The 13,950-nt window shown below is 40.4% G+C and overlaps 1 protein-coding gene across 2 annotated transcripts in view; it reads left to right on the forward strand.

The window, feature by feature from the left end:
- The window catches only part of PRR5L (proline rich 5 like), a 73,720-nt gene that overhangs the window by 19,290 nt on the left and 40,480 nt on the right, over positions 1 to 13,950 (forward strand). For both annotated transcript variants that reach the window (XM_087719807.1, XM_087719815.1), the window contains 2 exons: positions 7,474 to 7,742; positions 10,182 to 10,262. In XM_087719807.1, coding sequence (XP_087575933.1) covers positions 7,624 to 7,742; positions 10,182 to 10,262 — 200 coding nt within the window. In that variant the 5' untranslated portion in view covers positions 7,474 to 7,623. The remainder of the gene's footprint in view (positions 1 to 7,473; positions 7,743 to 10,181; positions 10,263 to 13,950) is intronic.

Consider the following 13,950-nt stretch of genomic DNA (forward strand, 5'->3'; position numbering starts at 1 on the left):
GTCTTTATCCAGATTACATCTGAGATTAACTAGCACAGTGACACTGTTCTAAATTTGAAATGTAGGTAATAAAGTCTTGGTAATTTGATAAGAGAAGGAGAATTTCTTATCAGGATTAGATAGGAAACTATGTGTCAGGAAAAAAAGAGATTACTTTCCTTTCTCAGCATCTGGTCTAGCCTTGGGAAATTCCTTTTCTCTGCAGCAAATGTTGTAAAGCTCTGTGAAATTTGATTTAGTTCTGCCTCTAATCTTCAATTTAGTTTTCATTTTATAATTCTACCCCTTTGGGTTTCCTTACCTTGGAGATAACTGCACCGTTAGGCAGCATATTCTACATACATATGATTAGCTGTAATAAAATATATGTTTTATTTTATCTTTGTAAATTACTTTTACGGTCAGTCTGATTTAACATTGTTTACTGAATAAACTAGTTATTGTTTTATTGTTGTAATGACATGTAAACAAGATGTTCTTTAAGGAGAAGAAAGTGTAATTTCTAGACTTGGACAAATTATTCCAAAGCTTGCAATGAAACCAGCTGTTTGGCTTAAGTAAAAATGTCATTTTCAGTTACTTGTTTATACCTGTTCCAAATGTAAGGTTATGGGCTATCTGAAAAATAGCAGTGAAAAGTATGTTATTTGACAATTTGTTTTCTGATTTACTGATGATCAGATGTAAACTATATGTTTTGCTTCTGAAGCTTTTTTATATAATATAGTGCTAAGATTGACTTATTCATTAGGCACAATAGGCCTAAGGCTCATGAAAATGTTTACTCACTTTTTAAATAGGGAAGAAAGAAATGAAATAGAAGTTATTTTTATGCCTTTTAATAAATAATTTATTCCCATGCCTTTTAATTAAAAAACCACCAACGAAACACAAACGCTTAGAACATGAAACCAATTATCTTCTTTGTAACCTATAGGTACAAGGTGGATACTAAAATTTAGTAACTTCAATGATTTTGGGCAAACAGAATAATCACTTGTGGGTTAATTATTATTATAAAATGCATATATTATTTACTGTTCCCCATTTCTCTGTAAAATATAAAAGAAGTAGAGTACTATGCAAAATATTTTTAATACTATTGTTTTCACTTAAGGAAGATCTACAACAGCAAAAGTGCCTAAGACTTACAAAGATCATAATTGATAATAATAATACAAAAGTCTTGATTAGTGCTATGTGTATATTACTGAAAAAAATAAGCCTTCCTGTAACAGGAACTATATTAATGAAAAACATCAAAAACACTATCAGTCTGTCCACCCCAAATCAAAGCCTTCCATCCAGGAAACCATGTGATCTATAATTCTAACATTCTAGATGAGAAATAAGAATTTCATCATCTATCCAGTTCTTCTGAACTTAGTTCAACCTTCTAGTTGTATTTCCCTTGCATTCAGGATAACAAAGGTTTGTGAGTGATTTGGAATTTTCTTGTTTTGAACATCAATACTTTTGCACAATGATTTGTACTAGAGATGGGGAAACCTATGACCTGAAGGCTGAACTTGGTTTTCCAGACTTCCTATGAAAACCTTACTTGGGCAGTTGCTGTTTCAAGAAGCTGAAATAAATAGTGCTTCTCTGGGTCTTCATTCACATTTCTCTAGGAAAACAAACAGGCAATCAAAGCCTGAGAGGGAGTGAATACGAATGTGACGTAAGTTTAGGTAAGAAGCCTATAAGATGGGTGATGATTTTGCCCATCTCTAAACCCATCTTCATCTTTTTCTCTTCTTCTTTGTCTTTGTTTTATACCATTCTACTCTATTATATAGGTATTCCTCGACTTACAACAGTTCATTTAGTGACCATTCAAAGTTATAGTGGCACTGAAAAAGTGATATAGGACCACTGTTCACACTTACCACTGTTGTAGCATCCCCATGGTCACGTAATAAAATTTAATTGCTTGGTAACTTATTCTTATTTATGATGGTTGCAGTATCATGATGCGATCATATCATCACTTTTTGCCACCTTCCAGCAAGCAGTCAATGGGAAAGCCAGGTTCAGTTAACAACCATGTTACTAATTTAACTACTGTAGTGATTTATTTAACAAGTGTGGCAAGAAAGTATGTAAAACGAGACAAAATTCACTTAACAACTATCTGGCTTATCAACAGAAATTTTGGGCATAACTTGAAGTTGAAGATTATCTGTAAGCAAAAATTGTGGGAATTGTTACAACTGATACATATAAGTTTGGAAAGAATGTACTAAAGGATCTTTATATTTTGTTTTTACATATAGTAAAAGATAATTTTATGACATATAAATAAGCTTAACTTTTTTCTTTCTGCGGTGCTTAGTTATAGGGAAAAGAAAACCCTAGCATCAGGGGAGATTTTTCCCCGAGCTGGTGTGCTGAGGGAGAATTTGATTGCAATTGACCAGTCAACTTCTATATTGCTGTTTAATTAAAGGAGGCTGGGGTGGCATTTAATATTTTTTTATACAATGGTGAGATTCATAGTTGAGCAAACTTGTGTTACTCGTATAGATGTAACCAAAATTGTGTGTTTTTGTATTTTTTTCTATTTGATAGAGAGTGAATATAGGGATTTATTTTTAAAATAAAAATCTGTAAGTTAAGTTATCATTGCTAATGGATCATGAATTAATTTCCATAAATTGTGGGAAACCATGTGTGAAAGGGATCTGGTGAGATCATAAAATAGATTTGAGAGTTGAATGCCTATCCCTGAATTAACCCAAGACTTTGATGCCTCGCCTTTAGAATAGATATTGTTGAGTTCATTTCAAATTTCAGTTGTAATTTAACAAGTCTATAGGAACACTTGCACCTTTTTCTTTGTTAATTATTTACTTTTATAGTACTAAACATGCTATACAGTTATGTGTTTACGTGCTCAGGATGAAGTTGGCTATCTAAGGGAAGGACATTTTCTACCCAATGAAAGTAGAATTTATTGAAGAGAATTTAAGCAGATTAGAGCCAACACTTTATTGGATTAGCCTCTTTGTTTTAAGAATATTTGCTGTTTTTCTAGAGAAGAAAAATCTATGACATATTTTTAAAAAGGAATTTATCTATGGTAGTATAAACCTTAAGTTATTTGAGGGACCATCTCTGGCTGGTCACAACCACTCGACCCCACTAGAGTACTGAGGCATGGAATGTTGCAGGTCCCGTCCCTTAAGAAAATACATATGGCGGGACCCAGAAGAAGGGCCTTCTCCATAGTGGCTCCCTCCTCCTGGAACATCATCCCTCTAGAAATTATACTGGTCCCCACTCCAGCACTCTTTCAGAAGGCTCTGAAGATGTGGTTTTGCCAGCAGGTGTGGGGAAGCCAGACTGGGATGGAACTCATTAAATGGTTGATTTCAATATGTGTTGTTAAGGGGTGGGGTGGGTTTTTATTTTATTATTATTTTGTTATTTTTCCTTTTTTTATTTTTATTTTTCTACATTTTTAAAATTATCTGTAAGCCACCTAGAGTCACTGTGAGTGAATAGGCAACCATATAAAATATCCCAATAAAATAAAATAGAAATTTAACCTATTTTAATATCACTAATATTTTAGTGAGGGCTGAGGATTATGCTCAATTCTTGGCGGACAAAGTAGCTCGGTTGCGATCGGACTTGGACTCCACCGCAGTAGATCCAGCTGAGACACAGGAGGATCATTTGCCACATCAGTTCTGGGTTGAGTTCCAGGAAGTTGCCTCTGGGGATGTGGACAAGGCCATCCGAGCTGTAAGTGCCTCCACTTGTATTCTGGACCCGTGTCCCTCCTGGCTGGTGGCTAACAGCAGGGAGGTGACACATGGCTGGATCCAGGCGGTTGTCACCGCCTCTCTTCGGGAGGGGCACTTCCCCGCCGTACTCAAAACGGCGGTGGTGAGACCCCTCCTAAAGAAACCATCGTTAGATCCAGCCATCTTAAACAACTTTCGTCCTGTCTCCAACCTTCCCTTTATCGGGAAGGTTGTTGAGAAAGTGGTGGCCTTTCAGCTTCGACGGGCCTTGGAGGAAGCTAGCTATCTTGACCCCTTCCAGTCCGGCTTCAGACCTGGTTACAGCACAGAAACCGCTTTGGTCGCATTGACCGATGATCTCTGGAGGGCCAGAGATGGAGGCTATGCGTCCATCCTGGTTCTCCTTGACCTCTCAGCGGCTTTCGATACCATCGACCATGGTATCCTTCTGCGACGACTGCGGGAGGTGGGAGTGGGAGGCACTGTTTTGCGGTGGTTCTCCTCTTACCTCTCGGACAGGTCGCAGTCGGTGTTAGTGGGGGGGCAGAGATCGTCCCTGAGGCCCCTAACATGTGGAGTACCTCAGGGTTCGGTCCTATCCCCCCTACTATTTAACATATACATGAAACCGCTGGGCGAGATCATTCGGAGGCACGGGATAAAATACCATCAATATGCGGACGATACACAATTGTATCTGTCCGCCCCGTGCCAACTCAATGAAGCGGTGGACGTGATGAACCGGGGTCTGGAGGCCGTTAAGGACTGGATGAGTGCTAACAAACTGGTGCTCAACCCGGATAAGACCGAGTGGCTGTTGTGTTTCCCCCCCAATAATTTGGCTAATACACCAACGCTTAGGCTGGGGGGTCAAATTTTATACCCCTCAGATAGGGTCCGCAACTTAGGAGTCCTCCTGGATCCACAGCTGACTTTTGACCACCAGCTGTCAGCTGTGACCAGGGGGGCATTTGCCCAGGTTCGCCTGGTCCGCCAGTTGCGGCCCTACCTAGATCGGGGGGCCCTCACAACAGTCACTCGAGCCCTTGTGATCTCTAGACTGGAATACTGCAATGGGCTCTACATGGGGTTGCCCCTGAAGTGCATCCGGCGACTACAGCTAGTCCAAAATGCAGCCGCGCGAGTGATAGTGGGCGCACCTCGGTTCGCCCACGTTACACCTGTCCTCCGCGAGCTGCACTGGGTGCCTGTGGGTCTCCGGGTGCGCTTCAGGATAATGATGACCATCTTTAAAGCACTCCATGGTAGTGGATCTAGGTACTTGAGAGACCGCCTTCTGCCGATTACCTCCCTAAATCGACCAATCAGATCGCACAGACTGGGCCTCCTCCGAATTCCATCTGCCAGTCAATGTCGACTGGCGACCACACGGAGGAGAGCCTTTTCTGTTGCTGCCCCGACCCTATGGAACGAGCTCCCCATGGAGATCCGCACCCTCACCACGACCCAGACCTTCCGCGCAGCCCTCAAGATCTGGCTCTCCCAGCAGGCCTGGGGATAGGCTTCCAATTACCCGCCCGAGTGTTTGATTGCTGAATGAAAGCTGTGTTTTATTATTTTTCTTTTGTTCACAAAGTGTTTGTTTTGACCTTGCACTTCCCCTCCCCTGTGGTTGTAAGCCGCCCTGAGTCCCCTCAGGGAAAAGGGCGGCATATAAATCCCAATAAACCTAAACCTAAACCTAATTTACAGTCTTTTGTAAAGACTGAAGAAAGCTGGGAAGTTCAGAAATCATTGAACAAACTGTGCATTGGTACAACAAACCCAAAAACACTCTGAACAAACGGGACTTTCTGTTAGCTTTTTCCGTTTATGATTGTGGTGACATGCAGACAACAACATATATTTACACCTGCTCTTTATGTCCTGATCAGTGTACACTTGAGGACCTCAGAGCAACACAACAGAGTGCAATTAATGTTGCTAGTTTCTGGGCAAGATCTGTTTAATTTGCACATACTTTAATCTTGCATTTTATATATTAAGTTTTATATCATGTACTATGTCTCATATTAATCTTGATGCTTCTGAAATGAATAAACAAACATTGACAGTCTTGGGTTAGACTCAAGCTTAGTCATATTTAGAAGAAGGAATGGATTTTGGGTTGATCATGATCCACTAAAGTCTCTCTCATTTGCACTTACTCTCATCCTGATTCTGGAATATAAATTGCATGTTTGTCAAGATGAAAATTCTATAGAAATGTAAAACCTTCCAGTTGTACTCATTATTATTATGCTTGATTATCATGACTTTGAAGTAATATACAGTATTATCCATATATTGCAAGGTGAGGTTAGTTGAAACTGTGGTCGAAACAAGCTTCTTATAAGCTTAAGATGTGAATCAGAAATTTCAGCTCATGATTGTTAATATACTATGCTGTTTTATAAGAAAAGCACAGGCAATTTTCTAAGTCCCTGCCTACCACTGATGATTAAAGAAAATGTATAGATCTAAAATTCCCATTGTCTAGCTTTGACCTGAGAACTACATTTAAAGTCAAAACAAAACCAGTTTGGGCAACCCAAATCCCCTTTGGCATCGTGACAGTCCTAGCAAGTGGGAGTGGCATTGTCTAAACTGTAAAGGAAATTTCCACTGGTAATGATCCAAAAGCTTGGTATAGTATTACCAACCTCAGCCTTACTCATTGCTATGTAATGATTTCACAAGAAATTGATTGCAACATTGCTTTACAGTAAAGCTCCGAGTCTTTGACTATTTTCAGCAATTCTCCATTAGATCTAGAGGAGTTTTAACAAAAGGCCTCGGCCTACTTTTTTCAGTGGTCCTTTAAATAGCAATAGCAATAGTAGTTAGACTTATATACCGCTTCTTAGGGCTTTCAGCCCTCTCTAAGCGGTTTACAGAGTCAGCATATTGCCCCCAACAACAATCCGGGTCCTCATTTTACCCATGTCAGAAGGATGGAAGGCTGAGTCAACCCTGAGCCAGTGAGATTTGAACTGCAGAACTGCAGTCAGCTGAAGTAGCCTGCAGTGCTGCATTTAACCACTGCGCCACCTCGGCTCTGGGTAATGGGGGATCCTTCCTAACAGGCCTGGTGTTGTTGTTAGTGCATAAGTGGGACAGTGTTCCTGCTGTACTTGGGTTAGGCATATTGCAATGTTAAAAATCCTTAAGAGGTACCTACATTCAGTGTGGGTAAAACCTTCTGAACAAAATAATGGCATGACTTGTTCCTTAGATAGATAGATTATATAGATGATAGATGATAGATAGATAGATAGATAGATAGATAGATAGATAGATAGATAGATAGATAGATAGATAGATAGATGGTAGATAGAAAAAGATGATAGGAAGCTGGGTAGATATAGAGAAAGATAGAGATAGAGAAAGGGGGGAGTGGATAGATAGATAGCACATTCCTCTTCCTTACTGTTTTCTTTTTTATGTGTCCTGATTTCTATACATTTATTACAAACATGAGTTTTTAAGCCAATCTTCTTTTTGTTTTTTCCCCCAAAAGATTCTAAATACTGGCATGTTAACATTAGAAAACCAGAATGTCTCTTAAGGATGAACTTAAAATGAAAGAGGGTTTTTTTTATTACAATGAGTTAACCACCTCAGAATAGAGGTGCTACGACCAGTCTGTCATATACAGTAGTATAGTTTATAAAGCATGTTTAAGCCTCAATTTTTCTTTGTTGTTTCCACTTTTTGACAGGTTGAATTCTGATTCCTGAGGAAACAGAAGTATCTTCCCTGCCAGTTAACCTCAATATCCTCATGCAAATCCATTTCCTCATCCCCTTCCGTCTAAACGGATGACATCGACTCCATCATAGCTCGAGTTTTTGATTTCCAATTTCAGAAGATGGGCTCGTTCCGAAAGCCCCGGCCACGTTTCATGAGCTCCCCAGTGCTGAGTGATTTGCCACGATTCTTGGCAGCTCGGCAATCTCTACAGTTCAGATCAAACTCTGCCTGGAACAGGTGAGAAGCATCCTGTGAATATATATTTGATGCCTTGAGACTTGGATTTAGAGGGTAAAAAGTTGCTTCAGAGTGTGCAAGGTCTCTCGCATGGTAATTCCATAAAGCAGTGAGGTGTCTCTCAGGGATGATGTGGTTGTACATTATAGCCACAGCATATCTTGAGAAAAGATGCATTTAGTATAAGGAATTGTCCACAGGGAGGATGCGTGCACTCAATAAAACATTTTTCCTCTTGTACCCAAAATATTTCGGAGCTCTTTTATACCTTATAATGTTCTTCTTCGGGCATTACTGGATTTCTCTATGTGTTTGAATTCAAAAACTATCTGTGCAATTCTTTGGATTTCTCACTAATTGTATGTATATTCTGGGAGGAGATCATTTTTCCTCTTTGGTGTGCAAAGGAAAAGATTTTGGATCAAATCTGGTTTAAACTTCTCCAGAATGCCTCAAGAGGATGAGTGAATAAACTTGAGTTATCTGTCTGGTTTTGTGAGATAACATGTTGTGAGAACTTGACAATACCCTGGCAGGGATTTTTTCACACCAGAGAGATTTCTGTGTAGGTGTGTCTGGGTGATTTTAAAGTGTGGTTACAAAAAATGTCTTGGCGTATGTATTGAAAATGATTTTATGGCTACAGTTAATTCTACTTTTATTGCTTGGTTAACTTGTCAAGTTATTATTTAAAGTTATTTTAAGTTATTATTTAAAATTATGCTAAGAAGAAAAAGTTCCAAACATAATTTGTTGATTCAGATGAATGGTTACCAGTGTAGTGGTTTAGAGAGAAAAAAAGTGAGCTCCCTCAAGGGCATTTCTCATAGTATCAAACTGTGACTCTATGCTGTACTAGTAGCCCACTTATGGCCACAATTGGTCCCAGAATCTTAATCATTAAATAAAATGGTAATTAAGCAAGATGTCATTTCATTCAATGACTGCAGTCCCAGCTCTTCCAGTTGTGAGTGTTAAGCACCTTTGCAGGCTGTTAAGTAGAATGCTGGGGAAAAGGTCTGGGCCTCCCATTACACAGGGAAACCCAGACCCTCTCGCTACCCCACCATGCCCAGGTCTATTTACTTTTGCATTCTGCAGTTGCTGGTCCCCATTCTTGAGGTGGTTCAGAAGGCTCCTTCTCCAAAACCCCTAGTTTGGAGAAGGGGCCTTCCAAATGATTGTGAAAACAAAGGCATTTGCTGACTTTTTTTTTTTTTTTTTTTGCCAGATACGAGATTTGTTCCTTCAATGCATGCATGGATTTTCCATTGCTGAATAGAGGGAAGGGGAAATTCCTTGGTGCACTGGGGGAATGAACCTAAAATGCTCCACCACCACCACCCCTGCATGCCCTTCCCTGCTGGCTTTCCCATTGACTTTCTGGGGAAGCCAACAGAGAAAATTGCAAATGGCAATCACATGACGACAAGGCAATTGACATATGTTTGCAAATGCAAATGTTTTACCAAAAGCCTGAAATGCAATCATGTGACTGCAGGCAAAGGGGACAGCACGACCATTTTCTAAGCCATCATAAATGCAGTTATTAAACTACCGTAAATTGAGGACTACCTCTGTGAATTATCACGAGATCAGTAACTAGAAGCACAGCCCTATTTAAATGCCTGCAGTTAATGGTGCAGAGAGCATTTACAAATTGTTGCAGACAGCAATGATTGATTCTACTTTCGTCTCCCTCTCAAGTCCACATGGTGCTAGCTGAGAACTGTGATTGGCTTGAAAGTGGATAGTTTGTACAAATATATTTATATATAGCTGTATTATGAAGGAACTAGTAAAAATGTCCTTATTTTCTTGAATTCTGTTATCTTGGCAAACATTTTTTCATGTTTTATGGGGGGAGGGGGAGGCTGGGTTAATTCAGAGACTGTTCCACACTAATTTGGCCATGCAGTCCTACAGAGATAAGTTTTTGCATCTTGTGAAACATGCACAACACTTTGGTTCTTCTTCCTTTCTTTTATAAGAAAGTATTCTTTTGTGGTTTGCAATGAAGCAAACTCTGTTTAATCACTGGCCTTTGTGTATGCCTGAAAAAGTCAGAATACTCAATGGCCAAAATTTCCAGAGTTGCTTTTTGTTTCCAAAAAAGATGATGCAATAGTCATGCCAGTGCTCTAAATAAGAGCTGCATAAGGGCAGAAGGAAACAGCGGTGCACTTAATTTTGGCTAGCACCTGCCTGTATTAGTCTCTAGATATCTGTATAATTATATTTCTCTCCACAGCCGTGGGCAAAGGAGCCTAATGATTCCATGGGGAGTGGAATGCAGAAGTCATTTAGGGGCAATTAATCTCCTTCTCTACTCTCCGATATATTTACACGGTTTTTGACTGCAGTTTCATTGCTTTGTGTAAATCAGGCAATGACATTCATTATTTATGACTCCCCTAACCTTCTCCTTCTGTTTGGCAGCGTTCAAACAGCAGTGATCAATGTCTTCAAAGGGGGAGGCTTGCAAAACAATGAACTCTACATCCTCAACGAAAATGTCAGGTATGTGGATTTAACTGAACTTGATTCAACAGCCATCCCAGGTCAGGGCAAAAGTAATGCCAAGAGCTTTGTGCTGTGGCAGTAACTGGGATTCCCAATATGCTTCTTTTAATGGCACAGGAAAGGAGACTGAACTATGGACTTTTTATGATGCTACAGCAGTGCAGAAATTCACAACAGAAAAAAAGGTCATATATCAATGATTTTACATGGGAAGCAGGAGAATGGAATTAGGTCCTTCTTCCTCTTATTACCAGGGGATTTCTTGCAGTAGCAGTGGCAGTAATGGATGGTTGAGATCAGAATTTGGCCCGGTTCCTCTTCCAGAAAATTATTTACATCTCAGGGCTCTCGGCATCATCGCCTCACAGGGTGAGGAGGGAATGCTAGGGGAGAGCTGTGCAGTGGCTGGCACTGCTCCTGCTTCTTGGGGACCCCTGTGTAACCCCAGGGCCAATCTGGCTGCATTGGATGCTGATCCTGGGTGTGCTTTCCACAAGGAGAGCGGTCCTTGCCTGGGTTGGGGGGGGGGGGCTGTCAAGCTTGCTATCCTCCATCCCTGGCCTCTACTTTACCATTTTCCCGAAAATAAGAGCTCCTCAGATAATAAGCTCAATTGGGCTTTTGATTGCATGCACCTTCCCCCCAAAATAAACCCTCCCCCAAAATATTGCAACATAGCAGCAGCCATGAGGTGACCACGCTCACCGCCTCCTGCGCCTCAAAATAATAAGATCTCCCTGAAAATAAGGCCAAGCACTTATTTTGGAGGTCAAAAGAAAATAAGACCCTGACTTATTTTGGAGGAAACTGTACATGCCACAATTATAATTAAGAAATGGCTATCACAAAGGGTGTCTTTTCAGCTATCACCTGTAAGAATGGCTTATTGGTGGCTGGTTGAGTTGTTGTTAATGTGGTAGTTACACATGCTTCATATTTTTAGCGGACAGAGCAATGATGCTATGTGATGGAGCCATTTGCATGTAAGCAGGGCTGAGATTGTTTTCTTTTGAATTTTTGCAAAGAGTTTGAGGAGTTTTCCCTATCACTATTATTCTGCAATAATATATGTGGGGTCAGATATGAGTAAAATTTGCACTTTGTGGTGCAAAGATTTAATTGAGGGTGAGAAAAGTTCTGTTTGATTTTCTCTGAGTTGGTTGAGTTGACTGAGGTGCTGCATGAATGCTGCTGCTTTATAAGGTGATGCTTTAAAGGAGTGGCATCATAGAAAAGAACTATGGGTTTCCTCCTCAGACAGGTTTTTGTCTCTATGCCCCTGCTTTTTCTTTAAAAAAAACCTATGAGGTATTACTGATGCAACGTGCTCTACATGGGGCAGCCCTTGAAGAGCATTCGGCGACTTCAGCTTGTCCAGAATGCAGCCGCGCGAGCGATTGTGGGTGCACCTCGGTTCACCCACGTAACACCTATCCTCCGCGAGCTGCACTGGCTGCCTATTGGTCTCCGGATACGCTTCAAGGTGCTAGTCATCACTTATAAAGCCCTTCATGGTATTGGACCTGGGTACTTGAGAGACCGCCTGCTGCCAATTACCTCCACCAGACCGATTAGATCCCACAGATTAGGCCTCCTCCGAATTCCATCCGCCGGCCAGTGTCAACTGGCGACTACCCGGAGGAGAGCCTTCTCTGTGGCTGCTCCGACCCTCTGGAACGAACTCCCCGTGGAGATTCGCACCCTCACCACCCTCCAGGCCTTCCGCAAAGCCCTTAAAACCTGGCTGTTCCGACAGGCCTGGGGCTAAAGAATCGTGCCCCTATCTCGAATGGTATGATTGTTGCGCTTTTAAATTATGTATTGTTTTATGTTGTCAAATTGTTTGTATCCCCCCTTCCCTTGTTTTGAGCTGTGAGCCGCCCTGAGTCCCCCTCGGGGGAAAAGGGCGGCATACAAATGAAATAAACAGTTAAACAGTTAAACATCTGCTTTGATGTTTGGTGTTTTTGGAAGTGGGATGCAGTAGGTCTGCTCTTCGAAATCTGAATGGAATCATATTTAGGTACTGAATTTGTGTATATGAAAGAGAGGAGGTGAAAAAGAATACGTGTCAGAGAGATCACTAGGTGTAGAATATTGCAGATTTCAATGTTCAGTTGGGAATATCTTTGCAAGTCACAAAAGTTTGTATAATGATGAAAACAGGCACTGATCATGCAATGAATTTATTGGAATGGTTTGGTCAGATATATGAGCACAAAAAACATTCATGTCTTGATGGAGCCTATTTGGTGTAGTGGTTAAGGCACCAGATTAGAAAGCAGGAGACCATGAGTTCTTCATGCCTTAACACAAAGCCAGTTGGATGATCTTGAGCCTTAGCACAAAGCCAGCTGGGTGACCTTGAGCCACTCATTTTCTCTCAGCCCTAATGGCAAACCCCTTTTGAAAACCTTGCCAAGAATACCACAGGGACTTGTCCAAGTAGTCATCAAGAGTCAACAATGACTTTAAGGCACCAAAAAACAAAAAACAAAGGCATGGCAATAGGTAAGAATTTTCTCTAGGAAATGGAAACAAACATTAATTTGATTATAGCTTCAGATTTGATAAACACATAGAATGGTCTCCCCCGCAACCCCCACACACTTCATGGCCTTTCTTCCTTCCACTTCGTGAACTTGTTTAAACATTGACAATGCCAAGAAAGCTAAAATGTTTCGACAAAAGTTTATCAGTATCCTCCATGCTTCTGATTGATACTGTATGTACCCAGTGAGTTAATTAAAAACAGCTCTAACATTTTTTCCAGTAGCAGAGATTTATGTGACTGATTTAAAAACATCTGTTTAAAGCATGCAGTTTTGGCCATAAGATCTTGCATTGAAAACAAAAATGAAGCCTTCATAAAGGTTTTTGTTTGCTTTTTGTATCATCTCGGTAAGATACAATTCTTCATGCTCTGACAAATGGTTTTATAAGTTTCTGAAATCATACCCCCCCCCCCTTCATGCTTAAGAATAAAAATCTTACTGCTTTAATGCATACTTTAAATAAGAGACTTGGAAAGGAAAGTTGTTGCTAACAGCAGTACATTCATTTTGTTCTTTGTGAAGGCAGCATTTGTTTCTCCAGCTATGCAACTGCCTTCCATGTATATAAGCAAATGCATATAACTAGCTTGCTTGTGTATAACAAGAAGGGACAGAAATTTCAATTGGATCAATCAGCTGTCAACAAAACCACCAATTACACCTCTTCTATCATAATTTCTAGAAGGATAAATGGATTGGCACATCACAGCAAATTTGTGTATTTCATTTGAAAGACAAATGAATTTTGTTATGTGGATTAAAGTTCACTTGATGCATGAACTAAATTGGGCTCCAGATCACAAAATCCTTCGACTAATAAAGCTTACTTTGCAAGGATGCCTGATTAGGTTTGTTCAGCGGATTGGTTAATTGCTGGAGTGAGAAAATGAATAGCAAACGTATTGGGTGAATGCCTGGAAGGTTTTGATCATACAGGATTAGGGAAGGAATTGGTGGTTTTAGTTTACATAAGCTCAGAAAGCAAATTTGTTAGTCCAGTGAATGGGATAATTTAAAAAGGAGGAAAGAAATAACATTGGTGAAGAATGGCTGCCCATAATTTGAGAAGCACTATGGGGTTGAAATTGAGGACAGGAATTCAGAATTCTTACAAATCTCATGTATTGAAT

Source organism: Thamnophis sirtalis, unplaced genomic scaffold, assembly GCF_051295495.1.
Source record: "Thamnophis sirtalis isolate CommonGarterSnake01/CBP01778 unplaced genomic scaffold, rThaSir2_p1.2 scaffold_1, whole genome shotgun sequence".
NCBI lineage: Eukaryota > Metazoa > Chordata > Lepidosauria > Squamata > Natricidae > Thamnophis > Thamnophis sirtalis.